Source organism: Sabethes cyaneus, chromosome 2 (assembly GCF_943734655.1).
Source record: "Sabethes cyaneus chromosome 2, idSabCyanKW18_F2, whole genome shotgun sequence".
Classification (NCBI taxonomy): domain Eukaryota; kingdom Metazoa; phylum Arthropoda; class Insecta; order Diptera; family Culicidae; genus Sabethes; species Sabethes cyaneus.
This window is the reverse complement of record NC_071354.1, coordinates 49,709,959-49,737,591: the sequence shown is the minus strand read 5'-3', so window position 1 is coordinate 49,737,591 and position 27,633 is coordinate 49,709,959. Positions and strand designations below refer to the sequence as shown.

The 27,633-nt window shown below is 38.0% G+C and overlaps 1 protein-coding gene across 2 annotated transcripts in view; it reads left to right on the top strand.

Moving 5' to 3' along the window:
* The window catches only part of LOC128733893 (spondin-1-like), a 66,926-nt gene that overhangs the window by 31,905 nt on the left and 7,388 nt on the right, over positions 1-27,633 (top strand). For both annotated transcript variants that reach the window (XM_053827746.1, XM_053827747.1), the window contains exon 3: positions 14,012-14,373. In XM_053827746.1, coding sequence (XP_053683721.1) covers positions 14,142-14,373 — 232 coding nt within the window. In that variant the 5' untranslated portion in view covers positions 14,012-14,141. The remainder of the gene's footprint in view (positions 1-14,011; positions 14,374-27,633) is intronic.

Below are 27,633 nucleotides of genomic sequence, written 5' to 3'. Positions count from 1 at the left end.
GAAAGTTTCAAAATATTAACTTTGTACTACATTGAAAGTAAAACAAATCGTGTTACGAAAGATGAAACTCATCAGTTCAACATGCACGACCCAGCACAGATAAAAACAGTGCTACAACCGAGACCACTGAGCTGACTGTGTGGTCCTTCCTGTGTTTAGCTGTTGTTTCATCCGACGAAAAGGGAAACCGGCCGAGATCGGTTGTAAAAGTATCGCTAGTACCAGGTCGGGACCATGGTGACATACGGAAGATGGATATACAAAGAATACGTGCACACCAAGCTAATATGTAGCTATATGCATAACGGGATGAAAGCTCATCCCGGGGTAGGTACTAAGCTTACCACACTGTGACTGACTGGTTGACACAGGTTGGAAAGATTGTCTGTCTCTGAGCTCTTTCAACATCGCATAGCGATAAGTAAAATGGCTCTAAAATACCGGAATATTTTGATAATGTTCTACACAAGAGTACTAAGCACATGGGAATTACCTGTGACACGAGACACATCTAAATCTTTTATAGGGGTTTTATTTGTGTACCGTTTTCGCTTGGTTTCTGGAAATTCTACGAATCCGGTTAGTAAAGAACTACCAATTTTTTATTTTTTTTCTCTTGGGAATAGCGTTGGTACGATAGTTACATGCAAACGGCATTATGCACGGTTTTTTGCTTGTTCTTTATGCAGGTTATTTTATGCTCTTTTTACGTAGCACGTATCCTCGTACCTACGTAAAAAAGAGGACGTGCATTTTGTACCAAATTGAAAAGAAACATTGATGCTTTTCTCAGCATGGTAGTTGATTTCTAAGAACTGGTATTTTCTGGTTGCAACGAAAGGATAGGTTCTCGAAATAAACCTGCGGTAAAAAGATAATCAACAGCAAATTAACTTTTAGTTCATATTTGTAGTTAAACTACTTCGTACAACTAATATTAATTAAAATAGTGAAGTATTAAAATTTGTGGTGGTAGCTCTTTTCTGTCTTTGCATGGACAATGCAAAGTAAATTTGTACATTTTCTGCTTTCTGTTTACCAACTTTCCCAACATCTAACTAAACAAACGCATCCATCTTCTGTCCAGTTGTGCACAGATGCGCTACATGCGAAAAAATAACACCTAATGCTATTAGTCAACACTTGGTTTGTGGGTCGACAAACAGGAGACATGAGTCGAATGATGTAGCTTTCAGACAAACGATACGAGAGTCGTCTGTTAATTGCAGAGTAGAACTGAAAAAAGATGACAGCAAAAGGACATACAAAGAGGATTAGTGCACACTCATCGTAGCATTAATTTGATTCTTGTTTGCTCATGTCATTAGTAAAGCAAAATATTTTTTTTCCTTCACACACTTCTCCAACGTAGCGTCCAAAGATATTTTCATCAATTTCACCCACCCTAAAGTTCGACTGATGATTAGTTTTTCAAAGAACCGACTGGTCTATTGAAACTTAAGCTGCTCTATATTTTTTAGAGAAATCCACCAGTTTTAGAATCATGTCCTGCTCCTGCTTGTATCAACTAATCTGTTAACATAAAATTGCATTATCATAAACTTAGGCAAATAGTTTGTTAGTTTGCTTGTCAAAGCAGACTCGGTAACAAATCCTTTCAAGTAGTTAGAATGCAGCAATTGATCAGCGGTGACGGAGTGGACGCTACTCTTCTACACATCATTACTCTCTCTCTATAACGTAACATTATGAACCGTGAAGACTGAATTCTTGTGCCACAAACTTCAGAAAAATAATGAAAATAACATTAAGAGGGAAAAAGCGACAGAAATTCAACAACAAATACCTACTACACCCACATAACGAAAAGTACAATAAGGTCACTCAAATCTCAAACTTAGGATTCCCATTATACTAGTTTTGGCTACGGTTACATAAATCTTCTGTCTAAAGCTCTTATCTCTTTCATCCACGTCAACTTTTTTGGCACCAATCATCGCATCTGCGTGCAGGGGAACTCTAATCTGGCATGACGCCAAATTGAACGTAAACAATAACTACCTATCATCTGTCCATTCGAATTCGGGCGTTCTTTCAGAGCTGTTCCAGAATCTAGAGTTGATTGTTTACTCAGCCATTACCTATCAGCACTGACGGACGTGCCCAGACTCGGAAAGAAGCAGGAACGCCAAAACTTTTACAGCGCTCAAGCATACCGGAGCTTGTGTAATATGTTGTATTGTTTGAAATTAGATTTAACTTTGATTTAATCCTGCTTTTCATTCACAGAAGTTTTACCTTTGTTATACTCCACGGTGGATACACCAGTAATAGTGGTAGAATAATGTCTGTCATTGTTTTCGAATATTTTGAAATTATTTACTAACATCAGATATTTCATAATTACTCTCTAGAAACACATCTACGATTTGGTTAACTCCAGGTACTTCTAGAACTCATAATAACATTTTTTTTATTGGTTTAGTGAGACTCATAGTTAGCAAAGCCTAGGTGCTACATTCCGTTATCGAAACTTGACCTTCTGTTTCTATACGACAGACTTCGCAGCCAGCTGTTAGAGTACAGGATAATTGCAGGGCCAGTTGCTACGATCCTACTGACTCTAACAGCCTCTCCCAGCCGAGATACGAACATACGACGACTGGCTCATTAGGATTATACCATTATACCATTATTACCATTATAGTATTATAGCATTATACCACGAAGCCAACTGGGAGGCAGACTCATAGTTACACTCCACTATATGAACAATTTTAATATCCATTAATACTGGTAACGCGTGGTTTTTTAACAAAATAATTAGGCCATTGCAAATCATATTTAAAGTTTTTGTCACCCCCCCCCCTTGGAAATTGGTCTGAAAAATCGGGGGGGGGCGCAAAAAAATAATTTGTAGGATATGAGTCAAATTTCTTTTTACAAAATCAATTGTCTGTGGGCTCTACAGTCTGAAAACCTCGAAAAATCTCCGAGTTGAATTAACGCTTCTAGCACGAAACAGAAATGGAAATTCGAACAATGGAATTTCCGAAAATCGTCCAAAAAAATTTTCCTTCGTTTTTGTCTTTTTTCGTATATTTTTGCATAGAAAATAATAACGTATATATTATAAGCAAGAATAGATTCGGTTTTCACGTTTAAACCTTAAATAAAAATTCTTAAAATCCATGTTTTTTTTGCTCGATTAAAAAATTCACTTTGTTTTTTTTGACGTAGGACTACGTCTTACGGCAAGTTTTGAGATAGGGTGTCATTCCAAAAAATCGAAAAATGCGAGCGTCACGAAAAATGAAAGGTTTTGAGCGCTAATAGCTCAGCGGTTTTCCGATCGATTTTCAATATTCTTACACCAATCGATCGGAAAATCTTCTAAGAATTGACCCAAACGAAGAAAAGTATGGATTCTTGATGTTGAACTATTGAAACATTGAAAATAATGAATCTATGTTTTACCAGAATTCTCGCTTCGTGATTGGTTGGAAGATTCTTTACGATGTCTAAACCTATACCAATTTGATATCTGTGCTTGGGAAGTAAGCCAAAACAAGTGACAAAGTTTCCTCATTTCAACAAGATTTCTTAACACCGCGATTAAACCTAGACCATTTTGATGTCCTTGCTTGGGAAGTACGCCAGAAAGAGTGACAAAGCCCTCTCGTGCCAACAGATTTCTTACGAACGCGATTAAACCTAGTTCAATTTGATGTCTGTGTTAGGGAAGTGTGCCAGAAAAAATGACAGAAGTTCATACTCCCAACAGATCGCAAATTCTTTACTGCGGGACGAATAAACCTCGGCGAATTTGATATCTGTGTTGGAAAAATGTGCTACAACTGTAGTGTTCGGTTATAATACGACTCTGTATGAATACGCATGCTTGCCGTTTCATCAGAAGTGTAGTGAAAAGCTGTGCTGTTAATAAAATAGGATTGAATTGGTGAAATCCCTTCAACGTGGGGAACCATGGGTAATAAAAACAATCTTTAATTTCAGTAAGGTAGCAGGAAAGCAATAGTTTGTGTTCTTGATTTTGTTAAATTGTTTTCAAATGCACAATCTTTTGAGAATTGAACGTATGCAATGTTACTACTTTGTTCAATGTTACATACAACGCATGTAGCATGTATATATGTTGCATATAGCACGTATATATGAAGAATCGAATGATTACAAGCATGAATACATGCTACTATCGCTGCAAAGAGACTTTTGTAGTCCTGCGTCACCTACATATGCGGTCGTGTCTTGTACACAACCCCTCTGATTTTTGGTACAAAATTATCGGTAGAAACACAGATTTAAATAATTTACAGATTATTTATAACTTAATTGGTTATAAATTTACCATAATTTGATGTTCTATAGGCAATCTTGTTCAAAAATCAAACACTTTTTTGCAGAACAACAAAATGTAAGCATATTCCATTCCCAGTATTATGGGCCACTTTTAAACCTGGTCAGAATTATGGGTCAATGTTCCCAGTATTATGGGACAGTAAGGGGGGCTCCGTAGCCGCAAGGTTATCGAGTCTGCTTTGACAAGCGAGTGGTCGCGGGTTCGAATCTTAGTAGAATCAAGCCATTCGATGTTAAGTCAGGTGGGTTTATTCTCAGGCCCCTCCATTTACCCTTCCTTCATACTGAATTCTATATTTACCCTCTGAAGCCTCTTGACAGTGCAAATGTCCCTCCTATAGTTAAGTGTACTGGTCAGAGGTACGAATGAATCCTCGTCAGGGACGGCAATAATATGGGATAGTACTGGCAGCTAGGAATAAGGGGGTAAAGTAGATCAAGCTTCGAGGGAAGGGTAAGCCCTAATACACACAAGCACGCATAAAATTTAATAAGCAAATCGCTCATTCAATATCGATTATGGCAAAAAAATGCAGTGCGGGTATACAGCAAACACCCGGGTGATATCACAATAGATCAACTATACTGGTCGCAGTGAGGAGTCCTCACAAAAAAATTATGGGTCAGTACTACAAAACTCTGAGAAATAACTAACTTTAACGCTCAATGTTTTCTCTCACTGCTTGCAAAAAACTACAATGTATACAGCGCTAAGGGTTGTACGAAAGGGTGACGTATAGGGTTGGGGTCCCGGTAGTACCGGAACCGGTAATACCGGTACTATCGACCGATTTTCCGGTACCGAAATACCGGTACTGACATGCGAGAATATCGGTATTTTCGGTTCCAGCCGCTGATGCTGAAATTCATATCCGTTGCAGCAGAAATAAAACTGATAATCATTCCTGATAACTTTGTAATATACAACGAAGTTTTTTGTTTCGATAATAGTCACTCTTGATATCTACAGGGTTGGGATTTGAATCCAGGTCCTCGGCGTAAACGCTAAGCACTACACCTAGATTGCCTTCTACGAAGTTTATTGACCGACTACACAACAAAAGAATCAGCCCAGTAGTTTGGATTATCAACGAAATTCCATTCCATAATGTTCATCTTTATTAACATTGATTATCATAAACAGAAACCATTCATTAGTAAAGAGACGAAGAGTAATAAATAGATCAAATCCACTACTTAAGGGCAGTTCCAGCTTCAACGAATTCGATTACGCCAAGATACTAAAGAAATTTGTGAAACAAATCGGTTTCTTTCAATTTGCCCTTGACAGGCAAAACTTTGGTTATGTTTTTCGATGCCTCGAATACCTTTCACGTGAAGTCGGTAGATTCCAAGAGGGCCTGGCAATTATAATACTAAGATTCGCTTTGGCATGGAAGAGAATGCATTGAATGTCCCGCGCATCCTTCTCCTTCTCATCTAGCGGGTTCTCATCTAGCCAGGGTGGCTCATGCTATAGCAAGAATTTGTCTCTATTGCACTCGGTTCTGGGTACCTGAGCTATTGGTCGCTAATTCGTTGAACGTATCGACAAATTCTCAAGTCGGTTTCAACCTAGTCGAGCCATTTGGCCATTGGGTCTAGCGCGTTGGGCCCCCCTATTCCTGGTGCCAGGGGAATTCCGTAGCTTTCTGATATTAGTCAGGAATTGGAAAGCTCTCTAAGTAATGCCTGCAGCACTTGTTAGAGCTTACGCCACTTTCTGTTTTCCGGTTATAATTGTCCGGAATACCTTTTATTCAGATGAGGCAAGTGCTCGTTTATCTGCCATAAGAAAAGTACCCTCAAATTTGTAATGGATTCTGTGCATCTTAAAGTCGAATCTCGAAGAAGAAAAAAAGCAAAGTTTTGGGCTTAAACTTGGCCCTTCTTTATCGATATACTTCACAGCCGGCTGTTAGAGTACAGGACAACTACGGGGCTAGTGCAACGATCCTACTGCCTCTATCTAGTAGCACGAAAACAAATCAGTGTTAAAATAAATAAATGAGTTTTTTTGGTTCTTGCTATAAATAAAATTTATAATTCTTCAACACATATGGGTACCGGTACTGATGCTCCCAGTACCGAAATACATGTTCTCAAAAATAGTGTCGGTACTCCCAACACTAGTGACGTAGGACTATATCAGATCATTAGATCAAAGATTGTGAGTGCCATTGTTTAAGTGAATGTTTAAAAGAGAAGAGTTAAATATTCAGATTCAATGCTTCATTGAATGCAAGGGTGGCTTTGAAAATACTTGAAGGTTTTACTAGTTTACTTTCACAGCTTGTTACATAGCCGAAAATATGGCACCTAGTATTGGGCAAAACTCCCGAAAGTATCGATAATTGAATATCAATATCAAATCCGCCGCTTTATCGATACCGTGGATATATCGTTCGTGAAGATCGATATTAGATTTATCGATACTATTTAAGGCGGCATTCTGGGATTAGGAAATGATACACAAAAAAAGGAATTCATAAAAATTAATCAATAAAAAATATGTTGAGCAAAGAGAGTGCCCCCAAAACACGCACGCAACACATTACTCGTTCCAGTGCAGTTCTATTTCGGACACGTCGCTTTGTACGGAAAACCGCATCACCTACCACAGCTATTCGCGTCCGACTGAATTGTATGCTGCCCCGGAATCCACAAAAATTTGATGGGTTGTACTCCCGACACATCTAGATGATACGCCGAAGAGTAAAAATTTGATCCGTAGTAGCACGGGCCTCCATAAAGCCCATTTGGTACTACCCAACGAACTCCCCAACAAACATTTTTGTTTAAGAGTAGCTTGTTTAACTATTGTATAGCTAAAACCAATGGAACAGGTGCTTGATAAGCTGCTATACAACAAAAATGTTCCTTGGGCCACCGGGGATAGACGTCGCAACAAAATCTGTTGGTGGCTTTGACCAGCATTGTGCTGCGATTATTACAGAAATCATTCCGATCGCCCTTTCTGTAGATGGGACAAACCACACCCTCAATCCACTCGTCCAGCAGCCCTCTCCCAAACCCCTGAAACCATCCAGTGATGTGTCATTGTTGGCGGTTCTTGGCCATTTTTGCAGTGTTCCGCCGGGAGTTGCTCCTTTCCGGTTCTAGCTCTGCTCGATCTCTGTCCCACCTCTGCCACTTCCACCTCTATTATGGCGCGTAAAAAGCTGGAAAGTCTTTGTTAATGCCGTCAACGCCCAATACTACTCTCTGTGCTCTCTGGCCAGTTCTGAATTGCTGAAAATCGCATATCGTATGCACTTACTGTTCAATAAGCGTTAAACATGTAAGTGACATTGTTCAAGGTTTTGCATAACAGTCAATTCCATTAAAGTAAATTTGAGAATTAAGCTTATTATCTACCTGAAAAGAAAACAGCGTATTTCCTTGAGTATTTCCTGGCCTAATTTTAGCCTATATTTTATCAGCTGCATATTTCGCTTTATCAAAACAGTATCAGGATGAAACTATCGATTGAGCATAACATCGACGTCGTAAGTATCGATGAAATATATTGAAATATCGATATCGCGGGTATCGATACGGTATCGCCCAATCCTAACGCAAAAAAATCTGTTTTATTTGTTTGAGAGTTTCTATCCTTCTACCACAGGGATGAGGGGTCTCAAACCATCATAAAATAAATTCATGCCTCCAAAAACCCCCACATGACAAATTTGGTTCCATTTGCTTGATTAGTTCTCGAGTTATGAGGAAATTTGTATACTATTTGTATGAGAGCCCCCTCCTAAAGAGTGGAGGGGTCATAATTCACCATAGAAAAAATTCTTGCCTTTAGGAACCCTCACATCACATGCCAAATTTGGTTTCATTTGATAAATTAGTTCTCGAGTTGCGTGTTGTATATTGCCCCCTCCCTCTCTTATGCCTTCCTCAAAATTGCTTTCTTACCCCATACATAGAATTACTGGTCATTTTATCTATCCAACGACATATAAATTGTTCAGTTTCGTTCAGTAATTTAGTAGTTATTATAATTTGAAATCTTTCATTCAAACGTTACATTTCTATTTTCGTTTTCACAACGTGCTACCCAGTCCCAGTATAGTAAACAAAGACGTAGTCCTACGACAAAAAAAACCATGGTGCTAATCTACTATCTATTAATGTTACTTCCTTAATGGCCAGAAAATCCCTCCAACTCACTTATTCCATGGGTCTCAGTCACGTGAACACTTTTCTAGATAGTTTCCAAACATTCTTGACGATTCATGAAAAATTGCTATTGCGATTGCCATTGCAAATTATTTTTAAGATTTTTGCACCCATTCCCATGAAAAATCGAGTGGCAAAAAAATTCAATTTTTTTTATGAAATCAAGTTTGAAGGCTCTACAGCCAAAAGAACTCATGAAATGGATTTATGGAGTATTAACGCTTAATGAAAAATGAAAACGGTAATGAAAAATCAAACAAAAAATAACCTGCCCGAAGACCGCAACTCGCTAGATAGTCAGCGCCAGCGGCGCGAGATTTATCGAAACCGCCTTATTCGGTGGACTACTGTAAATTGTTTGATGGAATTCGAATGAAACCCTCACTGGTTTCGGTTGGCCAGATCGATCGAATTCCCATTACGCAAGAGAAACAAAGCTTTTGACGTAAGACTACGTCTTTCTGGAAGGTAGCTGGGATAGGGGGTTAAAAAAATATATTTTGAAAAGTGGTCAGATTTTGAACGCTACTAACTTTGCACCAATCGGTCGGAAAATCTTCTACACGCCGACCCAAATGAAGAAAAATATTGATTCTTGAGGATGTACTATTGAAAAATTTAAAATAATGAAGCATTGTCCAACTGGAAATTTCGTGATTAGTTCGACAGGGTGTCTAATCAGTTTCGAAAAAAGAAATCCCTGAGTTTTTCAGGTTTTTTCCATGATTGGAGGAAAAAATCCAGGTTCCTCAAGCAGCATGCCGTAAGAAAAACCCAAAACTAACCACTAGAATAAGTAAGTTATGCAAAGTAAGGGCATCTAAATGAAACTAAACGACGTTTCTCCTAATCAATGTGTTCTCGGAAGGTGTAAGTCCCCGAATGTGCTCATTTCCCTGATATCGGTTCGCGATTTAGCCCCTGGCAGGTTAGTGTAGCAGGCCTAGGGGATACTGCAATGGCCGATGGTTGGATGGATGGTATCCACCGGAGGAATCGGCCGAACGGACAATGAACCGACGTTAGATTCGACGGCATTTCGTCCGTATGTTTTTAGTGAGACGTTTGATGGATCTGCCCTGAGGTATTCTAGCCGGACCCGGACTGATCTCTAGGCACGCTCCTTTACGACGATACACATTGCTTGGCACTTAAGTGAAGGTTGTCACTGCTTCTTGCACGAAAACCCATCCCACCCCGTTACAAATTCTAAAACTAGGAACATAGGTAAGCTAGAAAACTTCAATTCTATTAATTCTTAATTTGGATTTTATTTTTGATTCAGCCTCTTGAGTCATATCAATCAAAGGTGTATTTTTGAGACTATACTTCAGAGGATTTTCTGAAGCTCTAGCTAAACGAGAAATAACTACGAATCCTGTTGAACGTAGGCAAAAATGTGCGCTTATAAATGATATAATCGCTTGTAAACGTCTTTGAGAAAACTTCGTAAAACATCGGCATACCAGGGGTTGACAATTTTATGCATGCAGAGTTTTAGAAATTCATTAATACTACTAAAGCGTATAGCAAAAAAATATTAAGCGGCCTGTAATTTTAGAATGTTTGCTTTTTTAATTTGTCATGTTCGTTAAATCGACGAAGGTTAGCTTTTTTTTTGTTTTTTAGTCGGGGAGCCTCCCAGATGGCCTCGAAGTAAGGACACTGGTCTAACAAGACGGTCGGCATATGTTCGAATCTCGATTGGACGTTGCTACTAGAGTCAATAGAATCGTAGGACTAGCCCCGCAATTATCTTGTACTTTAACAACTGGCTGCAAAGTCTATAGGATAAAAACAGAATGTCAAGTTTGCAAAACGGAATGTTGAAACTAGGCTTTGCTTTGCTTTGCTTTAGGTGTAGGAACTTATCTCAGACAGATTTCAGATTGCAGGGGAAATGTTAAGACAGCCCATATTTATATTTTATATTCATAAATGTGCGTTCTTTGATACTGAAGAGCAGCCCGAAGCTACCCTACGACCAAATGACTAATGCTCAAAGTTTGGGGAACGGCCGCCAATTTCTCCGTCCGGCTGGAATTGTCAACACAATATTTTTTCTATACAGCGGGACTTAACATACGCTACGAAACGGGGAAATTTCCCCACCTACTCTGTTTCCCTAGGCGAGTTCTCTATGCGAGAATCGTTTTATTATATTCTGCCGGCCGGCAAATTACACTCCGCGTGGTAGTTATATGTTATATTTTCGTTCTCCGAGCCACAAGGCATGTGAAATAATGTAAAAAAAATCACGCGTGAGTTTTTCTGTTTTCATAGAAAGAAGCTCAAAACTCATACATATTTCTTCCCGCTTGATCAAATTCTGCTTTGCTTCAACTGCTACCTGGAGCTATGCACATATACATACAAATTCCTTGTTGAACAGCATAGGCATTCTCTCGTGCGATACGTAGCTGTGGGTGAATCTCTATGAAAATCGCAAATTTAAACTAAAACGCACATTTAAATTACATGTTTATCTAATTCTTATTAGGCTTGTTACTCTCTAGTTAAGAAAATGTCGATTTTCGCGAAGGAAAAATATAAATTCCGCCAATATGTTTGCCATCTTAATTCATGAATGCATGTTTCGCAGCTGATGTTTTCTCTGACGGTAAATTCTTATTTGGTCTCTGGTTCGTTGTATGAAATGCCAGCTGTGGAAGAATTAAGTAAAATGCTCACAGCTGAATTTGGTTCACATCGCATGGCAACTGAGACATCGCGTATAATAGCGAGAGAAATTCCTATGTGAGTTTTACGCTTGTGATCAAGTTTGAAATTTCATTTGCTTGAAATCTCATTGAGTTTTTTGCTGCTATGAATTTTTCAACACTGACTCAAAACAAAAAAAAAATGTTCACGTAAATTTATCATTGTGTTCTCTACGTCTGTCAGAACATAACGATAAATTTTCGTTAACATATTTTTTATTTTGGGCATAAAAACTGCTTCTCAAATCTCAGAAATCGAAGACGCGTGTTTGAACTTTAAAACGGTACGACATATTTAGGAAATAAAGTCAGTTGCGTAATTTCAATAAAATGCTTATAATAATCGCTTTAGGCATCCTAAGCGCCGAATGAAAAAAATGTGGCTCTAAGATTTGTGAAAAGGCATAAGTATTCAAACGTCTTCTTTTATGGAATTGCTGACAAAAAACATAAACTGTTACAATATGGACTGATGGAACTTGCTTCTAACTTTCATCTTGTCAATCCCTTTTATAATCACTCTTAGAACTCGCCTAATAAAAGCTGTATATAATCACATCTGCTATTCAAACCTCTGAAGTAATGTCGCTGCATTCTTTTAATAAGTATACCATATACTTATCGTATGTATCCTTTCATCGTCTTCCATTATAAAATGTTGAGAATATTGGTACGCGGCTCCTCCCACCGCTCACTGTCACTGTATCGAATGATACCGTCGGCGGCGTCGTCGCCGTTCTGTGAATACGGACGATATTTTCATGACAGCCAGCGGCGCAGAAAGCGCGCCAAGCCCTCGAATTAGAGCATGACGACTCGCAGTGATGGTGCTACTGCATGGTTCATATATTCCGGAAAGTTGTGCGCTTCTCCGCTTGGAGCTTTCATTTTACGACTCACTTCCCACGTTCGTCAGTCGGTAGCGTCGACAGGATTGAGGATCACTCCTCGACGGACGGTCGTCAAGCCTCGTAACAAGAAACCACTGCAATTTATTCCGACCTCAGACGTTCATCCAGCATAAAGTGGCATAAAGGTTGCACAACTGTGTTGTGGTTTCGTGGAGGAAATTTCTTTTTCGAGTCTTCCCAAGGAGAACTTCGAACTAGATCGTTTGAGAGCGAACAACTGCTGCACGAGAAGCGGCACTTGTAGTGCAGCCAAGCGTTCACGCTCGGCACGGCATTTGCAAATTTGCATTCTTCTTCCTTCCGTGTCTGTTCTGAGAACGAATCACTTTTTTAACAAGCTGCAACAATTTGAGAAAAAAAGCGGTGGCAGGATTTCTTGTGGGACGACCTAGCATCATCACAGCACGTAAGCAAAAGGACTGATTTGATTTGCCTGGATACCGTCACGTTGGGGGTCTTTTGACAACTTATTTTCGTATTATGTCGAATAAAAGAAAAATGAATATATTAAAAAATATAAAGCTGCCTATTCTTCAAAGTTCAAATTGCGAAAAATCGCATTATTTCCGCTTCGTAAACCGGAACGTACAAAGTAGCTCCTTGAATCAGAAGAAGTTTCACCTGAGAATGAAAAAAATCGTAGTATATACCTACCAGTTTAGGAAAACGCAATGTTCTGAAGGTGATAATTTTGTCACTCCTTATATTCTTCGAAGTGGATTATGTAGAAAGAAAAACGAAAACGCAAAAAAGCGCGGAAGCATCAGCAGACATTTCTGCAACTAAGGATCGTTATATAGAATGCTAACCTAAGCATTGAGTGGGATTAGATTTTTTATTTTCTCATGACCTGACATTCTAGGGATGAAGCTGCTTATCTATCTGTTTTATGATATTTCTTCTATTCGTACAGTGATATGATTTATTGAATTAACAAAAGTTATTCTCTTCGTTGCAAATGTTTACCATGACCGGCCGCACTTCGTCGTAGGAGAAGAATAATTTTACCTAAGAAAATACACCTTTCAAAATTCTGTGCAGCACGAAATAATTTCGGTTTTGTGGTTTAGCTGCTCTATCTTAACCATAATATTTTTGAAGCAAGATAAATAGATGTTTTAGATTTTTTCAATTGATTCGAAAAACGTTTGACAATTATCTGCTGATAGCCATGCGTCTCCATAAGATTACACCTAATGGAGACGCTTTGTATTTCAATCTCAAAGAAACGAAGACAAACAGAAACGTTCGTATTTTTTCTACTCGTGGGTATTCCCCGCCCCTCACTCTCGTTTTGAGTTCCGTGGATGGATTTTCTCTCCATTGGGGTTAAATTGCGCCCAGGAAATCATTAATATTGCAACCTGGAAACGATAGAGTCATGCAGCTAACTAGAGCTTCAACAACATATAAAAGGCGAACTTTTGCATTGTCCCGAATAGTGATTTCGTGCTGCTAAATTTCCCATTTATCTTGGTAACACGACAACCGCATCTCGCTCGAGACGGAACGACAAGAGTCTAAGTACTGCATATGAATAGGAATCTTGCGTCTTTTGTGCTGTCGACTGAGTAAAAGCTTTCGGGATAACATCTTTCCATCCACGATAGAGACGCTCGTGCGATACGGTGCACTACAATGGCACACGATGCTATAGAAATAGCTAAACGAGGAATGAAGTGGAGCAAGTGATGATATCTTTCAATCTTCTTACAATACACAGACATGACAAGTGATCGTTGCCATCAATCGAGCAGTAAACTTCACTTTGTAGCTATTTTACACTCGATTGCTACCTTCATAACAAACATATTATTTATGGGTCATCTTTTTCTTCTTACTTTCTAGTTCATCTATCCAACGGGTTCGGAATTGCAGCACCGGAATCAAATTCAAGCAGGACAACATCGCACAACCGCTGTGCAGCGTCCCGAGGCGAATGTAGTTCACGCGTACGGTGTCACTTGTCGTAGGTACAATGAATCCACACACAACATCGACAGCGAGCGTTCGGAAATCTTTCCGGACGTCGCTGGTTTTCGGGTTGCTCCTTCTGCTTGTCGGATTGGTCGGTCAACATGTGACGGATGCTGTCCGATGTGACCGGACACCGGAGGGTGCCGGAGCTAGCAAATCTCCCGCCGATGGTCGTTTCCGGCTGCGCATCTCCGGCAACCCGGAGAAGTACGTTCCGGGCGAGTCGTACACAAGTGAGTATAGAAAGACGATTTTCGACAAAGGTTAAATTCTGAAACGGACTGCAAGTGATTGCTTGCTTTACGCCAGTGCACGTAATTTTGAGCAATCGACATAAGATTTTTTAAATTGGTCAGTGTTGTAAAATTAGAGGAAAGATATATGCTTGATGTTCTTCACGGTTATTATTACGTTTATTATCATAAGGCAATTTTTAATTTTTTAAACAAATGATTTAAAAGACATAACATTAAAAGAAATAATGAAGTTATGTTAGCAACAAATCATGGAAGAAGTGATAATATGTACCATTGTAAAATTATAGTTTCTTTTCTTATGATGCATTTAAAGTATAATGTTCAAACGAAATCCAAAATCGAAAGACAAGAAAACACATACCGATAAACTTAAAATCGCTTACAAACGTTGCTAAAGGTCAGAAACGGCCAGAAAGGACAAATGAAACTGGACTAAAGTTAAAATTATTGACGAGGGGTTTTAATGTGCAGAAACGCTAAAAAATTAACTTAAATTATGCTCAAAATCACTGAAAAAACTTTTTAAGGCCAGAATGAACCGACGAAGAAAAAGATCTGGAGTTTAACATAAAATCACTAAAGAAATGTGAAGAGAAACCCATTTACGCACATCCTTGAGCCTACTTGTTTTAATCAGCGTTTTCCTCCACTTGCGATAAGTTAATAAGTTATCAGTTATAAATGTTCAAAAAAAATCCGAGAGGTTGTGTACAAGACACGACCGCAACATTTATAAAGTAGTAACATTGTATACATTCAATTCTCAATAGATTTGAGAGTTATTTCTATTAATAGATTGGATCTGTTTTGTAAGTGGATAGCGACAGTGGCGAACCTAGTAGGGCTGGGGTACTAGTTGTTAAGCCTGTTTTTGGCACTACAACCTCTAAATATGTAGAATCGTGACAGCTGATCACGCGCAATTGATTTACTATGCTTTGTTAAGGGAAATTGTGATCATATCCCAAATATTTACAAATCTTCATCAATCAATTTTATCTTCATTTCTATGTTTGGCCTTGAAAAGGGCCGGTTGTTAGGCGGTTATAGAAAGCCTGACGGAACCCATTCACTTAGTGCTGGTATATTTGTTGACTGTTTTGGTACCTTCCGAGAATGTGCGTGTGGCCAACTCACCCGACAGCAACAAGCGAACAGAAGTTTGAACTTCGCGAGAGGTGACCGGTAAAAGATTGTTGGAACGAGCCAACCGAAAAGTCTCAGCAGCTACACGTTCAAAAAGATGAAAAATTCAGCTTTAACCTCGCTGCCTGAGAGTTATTTTGGTATTAACTGAGCAAGAAAGTATTATAAAATCTTCATTCGTTATGTGTGGGCCCTTAAAAGGACCGTTTCTTTGATTATCATAACTCCAACTTGCAACATTTATTTACTACAAGCGTGTTTTGACAGCCTCATAAACTGCGTGCTCAGCAAATTCATCTGGCATCAACAGACGCACGTACAGCTGTACGTACCTTCTTCTTCTACTCTTTTTTGGTAATATGCTTTGCGAAACCTCTTGGTAGTATTCGGCACCTTCGCGTCTGCTTGCTTAACAGCAACTGATAACCTTGCCAAACAGCAGGCCGTGTTTTGTTCGAGCAAAATATATCTTTGAAGGCCAACCATTTTTTCAAATTCTACCATTCCATAACTTCTATTTCGTTGATCTTGAACTAACAAAGAGAAAGCCGCAAATCGGATTGATTATTTTATATTTGTGATTAAAACACCGATGATTATGACCGATTTATGTGAGAAACTAATATTTTAATTGGAAAATAAGAAAACAGCGACCGCACAGTGCACAATTATTAGCAGACTACCCTAATGAGTCTCATTGATTAAACAATCAAAAGTAGCAATAATATTACCCAATACTAGTAAATAGTAATTTAGTAGGAATAGGACTCAATATACATTTTAAAAATTTCATATCGGTATCAACAAAACCGCCGAGTCGAGAGACCGCATGAATATACCATGCCAGCACTTAATTTATTAAATACTAGCTGAGTGCCCGATCTTACTCGGGGAGCCTTTATCTCTCAGCCACTTGATCATCGGTTATTGTAACCGAAATGCTTATAATGCAAAAATACTACGCTTGTTTCTCTTTCGGCCGTTCCTCCCCATTTGTCAGCTCCCCCTCTTTTGTCTACCCGGCCACCTACATACCTGTTTTCTTTACGGAAATCCCTATAAAAGCCTATAAAGAAAGAAAAACAAGGCCATCTTTTCTATTTACACCTTCCGCTTTGAACAATGGCCACCCCACCCACAGGAAATGAGTAGTTTTGTTATTGTACTTTTCTAAACACAGCTTTTTATTTATTTATTACTTTAGTATTACATGCTATCCTAATAAAAAAAAAGTAGAAGGTGCAACAGTGTTTCTTCCATGGATACAACAAACCTGTCATTCCTTTCATCTCACACAAAACGTGTTTGTAAACAATGTTTTTAGTGTCATCACCAGGAGCAAGTATGCACAAATTATTGGCTGAGCCCACTCTGCAGCATGCCACATAAAGTTTACCAAGGGAAAAACATGGTGTTCTCAGATGAACTCCACGCCCCTGGGACTCAAACAGAGTTGGCCAACAACAATTAGCACTAATGATCGTACACTTTTTATGCAGGTCACTTTGATTCGGTGCATAATTACACTTGACAAATCTACAGCTGCGAGCATTGCAGTTTAGTGTTTCTTATTTTGATTTTTTCTGTTGTACGGATAAATTGTTACAGTCATGTGGGCGTTACTCCCCCTTCTAGTCAGCAACCTCCGGTCATCAGCTCCTCCTTTTGTCCTGTCCTTATGGGAGAACCGTCTAAACATTTCGGTCCCCCTGTTGGCAACCCCGTCAGTGCTGATTCTCTTATGTCAAGGAACATGTGAGCCAAGTTTGATGAAGAACGGTCAAGCTGTTTCGGAGTTATGGCCTCCCTCTATTAGGGACCCTCCCCCACCTATTAAGGGACCTCTCACCCTCCATTTTTGATGAACCCTCAGTTCTGATTCCCTTATGTCAAGGAACAAGTGTGCCAGGTTAGATGAAAAACGGTCAAGGCGTTTCAGAGTTAAGGGCTCCCCCCCTACTGAGCATCTTGTACAGGATGTAAGATTATGCGGGTGATATATGAGAAGCAACGAATTCTACAACTCTTAAAAATGGTCTCAAATTTGCAAATGTTGACCGATTTGGCTGAAATTTTGGCCAAAGTGTTAGGATTGAATATAAAACAAGTAATGTTGAGCTCAGGAATGTGGGTCATTTTTAAGGTCACTTTAAGGTATGGTAGGACCCCTAAAGTGAGAAAAATTTCATTTTTGTAGTTAAATTTCATATTTAATTGAAAAAATCTCGTCTAACTTTTGTAGAACCATAGTGAATGTTTATATAATTTGAAAGCTTGTCCTCTAAGCTTTCCAAAAATGTATAAAACACTTAAAATTGCTCGAAAAATTATTGAGTTGTTCATGATAGTATGTGTACACCTTGCCAAAAAACGTTTTTTTGCAATAACTTAAAGTTTTGGGGGTGGAAAGAAGATTTCAAATGTGTTTTTATGATGTACTAGGTGTGACTAACAACGTACACTAGGTCATTTGAGAAGTATTTTTTTCCGTGTAACACCGTGTTATGGTTTGATAAAAGAAATTTGTGCTGTTATTTGAAATAATTCAAATTCATTTATATAATTGGCCTTGAAAATGGTCAATTGTTAGATGGTTATAGAAAGCAAATAAGCGAACGGAAGCTTGAAATTCGCGAGGGATGATCGGTAAAAGTTTGTTGTAATCGAGAAGTCTCAGGAACAACGCGTTCAAATAGTACAACATTACATCATCACTCACATGCGGTCAGATTTTCACGATAGTATTAACATTGGAAGACAACTTAAGTATAACTTCCACCATTAAACCTTTTCCATGTATTAAGAGTTTTTGTGGACTTAAACTTCCATGAAATACTATCTACAAATTACACTAGAAGGGGAGAGCAAAGAAAAAATCTTTAAACTTCATATCAGAATGTTGTCGTCCTTAAAAGGGCGGTTTCTGGTAATTAAAGAAATTGTTATGAATTTAGGTTTCGGTTTTCGTTGCCAAGAGATAGGCTTGAATGTTTCATAATACATCACTTTGCGACAAACTTGCACTAACGCATTAAGCGTGATTTTCTTTTCGGTACTTTTAGGTACGATATGTAGCGAGGCAACCGGGAAACCTCAGCATCTATGCGTTCCAAAATATCGTCAAAGCCGTTAGGGACGCTTATGGGTCAGGATGAAATAGCAGTGCGGGTGGGTTTGATACCGCGTAGTTTTCCTTTCTTTTTGCCGTGTTTTCTTCTTTTCACCTTTGTAGCACACGGATGGTTTATGTTCGCTTGCTTCGCAGCAACTGATAGCGCTGCGGAGAGCTACCCTTTGTTTTATTCCAACACATTTCAGGTACAATTTTAGTCCTTCCCATTTTTCATGATCTGTTATTCCGTTACTACGTTGAAGAGTCCTTTTCCTCTGGCAAGGGGAAAATCGGTAGACGGCACGAGCAAGTTTGATGCTTTTTGAGTAATTATTTATTTATTTATTTACAAGTCTTCGAATTAATCGTATAGACTGTTCCTACTACTTAATCTACGCTTAAAAATTGTTTTACTTATGTTAAAGTCATAGCACTCAGATCCATTGTCGAAATTTCTGTAACACATATCCAATGGACTGTTTCGGCCATATGTAGTACGGTAAACTGGAAGCCTCAGGAAGTTAGTCCGCCGGGTAAACCTTGGGGACACATTGAAACGAACTCGGCTGTGCAACTCGGGATAATCAATATTATCGCGTCGGCAAGCGAAGAAGCGTGCATCTGTTTTCGTAAGGAGGTAGACGGATTGGATCAGGCCAGGGCAACAATCGTAGGGTGTATCGAATAAAGTGGCGTTGGATTCATTCGATGCGATTGTTTTGCAGAACCTGGTGGCCCACACTAATACACCATACTCGAGTACGCTGCGAACAAGTGCACAATACGATGACTTTAAGCAGTAAGCATCTTCGAATTGCTTTGTGTTTTTTTATGAATCCTAAAACAGTAAAAGCTTTTGCGGTACAAGCTGCAATGTGTTAAGTAAAGCTCAATTTAGTGCCCAATAGAATACCTAAATCTTTCACCGTATTCACTCGACTGATGCTTACTGTTGACATTTTATAATCGAACAAAGTGACGTGTCTTTTTCTACAGAAAGAAATAGTATTGCATTTCTGCACGTTCACCTGCATCCCGTTCAACAAGCACCAATCCATTAATGAATTAATGTCTGCCTGAATTGCACTGCAGTCAGCTGCTGACTTTACAACACGGAAGAATTTAAGATCATCTCCAAACATGCATTTGGGAGATTGTATGGTAGAGCACAAATCGTTCATAAATAGAATAAACAGTAGTGGGCCAAGGTGGCTTCCTTGAGGCACACCTGATACTATCTTGAAAGGTGTCGAATTTGTTCCATTTATGCGTACATACGCAGTACGTTGAGTGAGGTATGAAAATAACCATCGTGTTAGTCACACAGGAATCCCATGTTTTCCAATTTAGCTACTAATAAAACGTGCGGAACTGTATCGAAAGCTTTCGCAAAATCGATATAAACGGCAGCGATTTGCTGTCGTTTATCAAGAGCAGTTATCAGCGATGAAACATAAGCCATCATCAATTTTTCAATTGCAGTTCGGACAAAGGAAGCAAAGTTAAAGTCCCGTTCAATATGTGCTCGTGTCGCTTGTTTCCAGTGAGTCGTTCACGGTTCTGCCAAAGAGAAATTACGTTACTGTCGTTACTGAAGCTATACCCGTTTATTTAGCATTTGTGATAGGACTGAACCACTAAAGTGTTGGTACTGGCAGGAACGGTAAACAATTGATGAATGGGGTTACTATTGCCAAAGGTGGTGTACTGCCGAACAGTCAAGCCGTTCTGTTCTGTTGCCAAAGAAACCCGATAAGAAAAGTTACTAAATTTCTAACAGTTTCATAAATTACCGAAAACCGTTCTTTTAAGAACGAACAGATTCTTATATGAAGATGTAAAAGATATCAATAAAACAATTTATTTTTATTTTTTAATGCGACCAATTGGTTATTCACCATAAAACAATTTAATTTTAATAAAATTATCGTTTTCAATGAATTTTTGCGGAGAAAATCCCATTTAATTATACTGTAAGTTAGTTATAGTAGAATTAAATGAAATTTTCCATCAACTTTCAAGCTGATTCCTGAATTGTACTACGACTGGTTCGAAAATAATTAAAAACTATTCAACCAATCTCGAAGCGAGAATTACTAGTTACCCAACGCATCATTCTTTTCCAATTTTTCAATAGTACGCATCTCCAAATTAAAAGTTCTCTTCATTGGTGTCTATGCGTGGAAGATTTTCCGATCGACTAGGGCAAATATTTTTGAATTCGATTGAGAATTGACTGAAATGTAAGCGTGTAAAACATTATCACTATGATAAAGTCTTTTTCAGCAAAGCGAGAATTCTGATTGAACAATGCTTCTGTTTTTTTAATTTTTCAATAATCCGCGCCTAAGAGTCAATAGTGTTCTTCATTTGGGTCAACCCGTAGAAGATTTTCCGATTTTTCGGTGCTGTATACTATGATGGGCCGGCCACGTCGCTAGGATTCCGGACGACTGTGGCTGTTTTTTTACGGTGAAAACTCATGGTAATGCATTTGGAGATGCTTAATGTCATATAATTGTGGCGGCACCAATCAGCCAACAAATTATTTAAAGCTTGAATTCTGGAGCAATCATTGCAAGTTTTGAATAAGCTGATAGATTTGTATGTCATCGGTATACAATATTATAGTTACTATATATATAGTTCGGCGGATAGAAAATCGGGAGCCAAATAAACGTCAAAAGCGGAGCCAAACGCTTTTCAAAATACAAAATGCAGGAGTAATGTTAAAAAAACACACTTTATTTTCATAGAACTAGTCATTTTCAACACCCGCCAGTGATTATTTTTCGTAAAAACCTGCACATTTCACCATAATTTCAAATTTAATTTCATAAATCAGGGATGCCAATTCGCCTGGTTTTCTATCCGCCGAACTATATATATAGTAACTATATACAATATACATAGGAACATAGCGCATACATATTTCGGCACATTTCCAATGTTCCATCATTCTACGGTGCCGAAAACAATTGTTTCATTTGGAAATGTCATGGATAAGCATCTTCTTCCGGGAGGCGCGAAAAGGCATCTATTAGTGCTCCACTTTTTTTCGGCTGTGGGTCAGTTGATTCGTTATCGCTGCCCGAGCTCACATTGGTCAAGCAAAAATAACGCAGTGTAACAAGGCCGCTATCGAATTAGCTGCATAAATTATAGTTTTAGATCGAAAGTTCGTTACACAGCTTTGTACAGAAATGCCCGACAAACAACATTTCGTACACAAATTTATGGTAGATACTTCATGCACTAACTTTTTGCACCCGTCGAAAATGTACGGAAACAAAGTTCGTTTGCAAATGTGTCAGTTATTTATCATCCCTTATTCTGATTGTTACGAATCTGAGCACAAAGTTAACAACATTTCCATAGCTCGTATAATGTTCATAATTTATCCTTTCACAATGAACTTTCAGACTGGAAATATAGAAAGTACCGCATAAACGAAGCTACGAATTCGTTCGTTTTAACAACCGAATGGATTCCATTAAATTTATTTCCATTATTGGAGCCTATGGGGTGGAATCTGCAATTCTATGCCGTGGTTTCGAACAGACAAACGTACCGTCAAAGATTCCCGTTTAGGAAAAGTGAGGAGATGCCACCCAGCTCAGTTCTCCGTTTGGTGGACTCCATCGAATCAGTTGAATCCATTTTCCATCCCATGCGTTCGGCCGGAGCTACGAAACTCGTATACGGGGGAACAAAGTGAAATACCACGCATAACCATTATCATAATAGCTTTCTGATCATTGCCAGCGACTGAACCATGTAAGGGTAAACGGGGTAACAACGCCCGCCGGGGTAAAACCGCCCACCATGGTTTTACAGGGCCTTGCTCAAATTGGTGTTAAATGTTGATGACAGTCATATTACTGAATGCGTACGCAATATTTTACAATACCTTGTACAGCAATATCGTATAAACTATCGGAGAAATAAATAAAAATAGATTTTTCGTTATAATCGTTTCGTTTTTTATAACTTTGTTCCCGCAGAACTTAGGGTTTATTTTCTTCAAAACGTTAAAACTTTCAGTAAATCCAACCCACATCGCTTCTCTGATCCTGTCTTCATCCGACAGTACCTAAATTAGGTAACTGTTCATGCAGTTTTGTTGAAATAAATAGTGAAATGTGCAAATCGGTCATTTGGGGGTAAAACCGCCCACAACGAACGGCGCAAGACCGTCGTGTATAGTGCTAGTGCGGTAAGGAGATTTTTAAAATAATTGCATAGTTTGGACCAAAGGATCTCAGATTTACATAAAACAATTTAAATGTGCTTAGTTTATAGCTGGTGGACTGTTTAGAAAAATCTAAATCGCCAATTTTCTCTGCGGGCGCTATGGACATTATCTTGTTTTCTAGGATATAGCTTTTTTTAATAATTCCTCCCTCTTGGAACCAATAACATGGAATAAACATATTTTTTATGAAAATATAGCAAATTATCTTAGCAATGGAAAAGTAATATGTATCTGCTTTATCAATCAGAACAATTTGAAAGGTCAAAAAATGACCTGCCGGATCAATTCCAGTAACTTTAATACCCATATTGTTATATTTTATCTTAGATCCCCTCTAGTCCTTAAAGATTGACTCCAGGATGCCTAACCCGATCCATCTTGTTGTCTAAGGAAACTACACGGTATCAATTTCAAGACTGTTGGTACCTATATTACTGATATTCTTCCAATACGAGTGGTTGCCGGACACTCTTTCGAACTTGCGAATCTCGGGGAACTATGTATTGTTTGATAGCAAACTGATTCAATTTGTTTAAATTAGATAAATTCATGAATCCAATGCCACCAGTTTCATTCAAATCGGTTGAATATTGTTAAAGTTATACGCTATGGCGGTTTTACCCCGTTAGTGGGCGTGTTTCACCCCGCTTGGAAAAAATACTCTATTTTTTGGACGTGTTTCCAAATCGCAATAAAAAATAGAAAATCATTACAGATATTTATGTTTTTATTTTTTATATGTAGGTAATAGATCAATTGTTCATTTAAAGCAGATAAATTAGAAATTGAGCTACAACTTTTTTTTATACATGTGGTTTTGCTTAGGCGGGCGGTCTTGCCCCGCTTACCCTTACGTTCATTTGTGCTACAAATCCGCATCATCCAGTGAGCCTTATTTGGTGTTCACACCACTGTCGGTCAGTGTTACCAGCGAAGTGGTTGCTTTGCTAGTACTATGGAAACAAAATAATGTTTTGCTATCTTGGCCACTCTGAACTTCCGTTGCTATGTGTTTTGCTGTGTTTACCGAAATGAGATTACGTAGCAAACTTTCAGCCGCATCCAACCGAACGTAAATTGTATGCCGTTTTTTTTCGCAGACAGAACAAAGTTGAAAATACATTTTTTCGACATTGAAAAGCTTTCTGTTAAACATTCACTAACATGCATACGGCTGAGGCTCTGTGTTTCATCGAATGGAAAAGCTATGTTAGCAGTTACTGGTACTGATTATTACCAGTCAAAACATCGTTCATAAACAGTGTTGAAAATTGAATCATGTACCAATGTTACAAATAGCACTTAAAAAAAGTTAAAATAAATAAAGTTTACAGGTTAGCGCAACAAAAGAAAATGCCCGCAAAAATAGTTCTTGCGCATATGCTGTGCTAAGCTTGCGAAATTTATTTTGATCCAAACGTCCCAATTCCTGTGCACACATTCTATAAAACACAATCTAAACTGCTAACCAATATTTACACTTCCGATTTATAAAGTGAGCAAACACATGCCTGTGTTTTCCGCTGGCCGCAAAAATCCGGAAGGGACAACAAAAACAGATGATCCTCTTACCAAAATGAACGCAGGAGGGTAGCAGCTGTTTCGGTTCGCTTTTTTTTTAGGGAATTTGCGAACATTGTCGGTATCCAGCATCCCGCTGAATGTTGATTTAATGTTTGCAGTAAAAATAGATATGTCCGTCCACGTCTACAATTCAATAGTATGTATCTGGAAAACTGAAATGATTTTAAATTTCATTCAAAATGATTTGCTCTTTTTGTCTTGTCTGCTCTTTTAAAGTAGAAACGCTTTAAAAGAGCAGAAAAGACAGATTCTGAGATGCGATTCTAAGAGTAATTTGGAATTTTCTGCCCTTTTGACTTTTTATATTTTTTAAAAGTCATTTCTATTGTCTACTTATGTTTTTTGTTACTTTTTCTAGCGTTCTGAAGCGTTTTCAGCAATTTTAAGCTTAGTTAGGGATGATTTTCTACATTTCACCTTTTTGTGACCTTTCAAAGTTTAGTCCATCAAGAGGGTGTGCAAGATCAATTGTTCTCAATCGTTTAGAAATCCAAACTATCACGTATTGGAACTTTCAGCACTAAAATACGAATGCTATCAAAATAAACTGCTGTCAACACTACTAGCGTGTCTAGCAATAAACAAAAGGTGGGACACCCGACTTTTCAAAAGAACTTTAGCTTGTACCAAATCGTACATCGATGTACGAAAATTATCGTAATCACTCTTAACAACTCCGGAATTGTAAGTAAAATTTAATAAAGTGCGCTGAGGTTGATATTAAATCGTATAATGATAATAACTAACACACATACGATTTTCAGTACAGAATTGTATAGCAGTACGGAACAAGTCGAGCTTAATTGCGCTTAATCGGATATTATACTATATAAATACTTATATAGATGAAACGCGTATAATTATTTCCTATCACGTATATCGCCTCTAAAATAGTACGGATAAAAAATCGCGTAAATTCCGAAATTCTCGTAAAAATAGTCGCGTAAAAAACGAACCGCGTAAAAAGCGACTTCAGTGTACATGTAAAAAATGCCAGCTAGGACGTTTTGGCCTGGAAAATCGAGTGATCGTGGGATGGCGAATCTAGCAAATCTATCATTACTTATCATAAATACCGGCCGCTTTTCCAGGCTACAAACTACTTTCCGGACCCTTGGGTGCAGTTGGATTTGACATAAAAGTTGAAATTAGACTAGAAATCAGACGTGAAACTGGACTAAAAATTAATGCTGAAATTAAACTTGACATAGGGCATCAAAAAAGACTTGAACTTGGACTAATTTGAGTTTGTAGCTTTACTTCAAATTAAACTCAACCTGGAAATTGGACTAGAATAGGATTTGAAATTGGACTTATATTGAGAGTAATTTGGACTGAAAGTTTTACTTTGAATTAGACATGAAATCGGACTTAAGACAGAGTTTAAAATTTTTATTTGAAATTGGATTTAAAATTTTACTTGGAACTGGAATTGAATTTGAACTTAAATTGAAGTTGAAGTTAATGATGGAATTGAAATTTGACGTAAATTGAATTCTAATTGGACTTGAGATTAGACTTGGGACTGCATTTGAAATTAGCGCTGGAATTGTTATTCAATTTATACTAGAAATTGGACTTGAAATCAGAGTTTAAATCTGATACAAAATTGGGAATAAATTAGACTTGAAATTTGACATGGCTCCGAAATTAAATACGAAGTTTAACTAGAAATTAGGATAAGCATTTTTCGTTCCATTCTCTCACACGTTTCGGCACTTTTCTGTTCCGTTTTTTCTTCTGTTCTGTATTGTTTTTTCTTCCTTTCTGTATCGTTTATTTTTTGTTTTTTGCTCGCACTTTTCTTTCCTTCTTTAACCTTCCGTTTTTTTCTTTTTCTTTAGTTTATCCTTTTGCGTTTTCATTGCGGTCCCTTTTTCCTCTTTTAGATGCCTTGTTTTCCCTTCGTTTTCGTCACGTTTATTTGTTTCCCTTTTTCCCTTTGTTGTCTGGTTTTTCATTTTTATCTCTCTTGTTTTTCCTGATTTTCCGTTTTACCTTTTTATTTGGAATTTTATATGGAAAATTACTGTTTTTCTTCTGTTCTATTTTCCCGTTCTTTGTCCCATCTTTCTCTTTTTGTATCTCGTTTGACCCCGTTTTCTTCTAATTGAAACTAAAGAAGACTTTTTCACAGTTAAATTCCACTCTTAATTTTATTTACGACTAGATGACCCGGCGCGCATTGCAACGTCATTCTAAAAAGGAGGTAGATGCATAATGCTGAAGATTACTTAATTGTAATCTTGCAGCCAAGAGCTTTCTTTTTGACAAACCTAAACTAACCAGATATTGCAAAATCATACCGCAAATTTTTAATCTCACGTGACAATTTGGGTTGTGGGTTGTGTATGGTGGCAAAATCGCAATAAAATATCAGTGCAGTTCGTTTGAATTCAGTAAACTGGTCAAAAACCATAGACTTAGAGAAATCTCTACATTATTTTTCTTTATCTTTTTATTTCAACAATGTATTTTCTCTTTAATTTTGTTTTTAAAATAAGCATTGTATGTTCTTACTTTTATTTAATTTGACTCAATAGGTATCTAGGCTTCATCGATTTATTATTAACAATTTTGTTCCAAATTTATTTTATATTTGAGTATGGACGGCAACACTCGCAGTGTTACTATAGGTAGTTTTTGGTGGTATTGTTATTTACTAAAGTTTTATGATAGAATCTAAAATTTCTCCAGTTCGATTACTTTTTGAATTAGTAAAAAAATTCTGTTTAATTTGTATGAGGGCCCCACAATCTACCATAAAAAAAACTTGCCTCCACTAACCCTCACATGCCACATTTTTTGCCATTTGCTTGATTAGTTCTCTAGTTATGCAGAAATTTGCAGAAATTTCATTTATATAGGAGCCGCTTCTTCCAGATGAGAGAGGGATCTCAGTGCACCATAGAAAAAAAAATCTGCTTGCAGTAACTCCCACATGCCAAATTTGGTTTCATTTTCTTGATTAAAAGTCGGGGTATGAGTAAATTTGTGTTTTATTTGTATGGGACCCCCCCTTTTAGACGAAGGAGGGGTCTCAATCCACCAGAGAAAAAATTTCTGCCTCCAAAAACTTTCAGATGCCAAATTTGGTTCCATTTGCTTGATTAGTACTCGAGTTATGCAGAAATTTGTT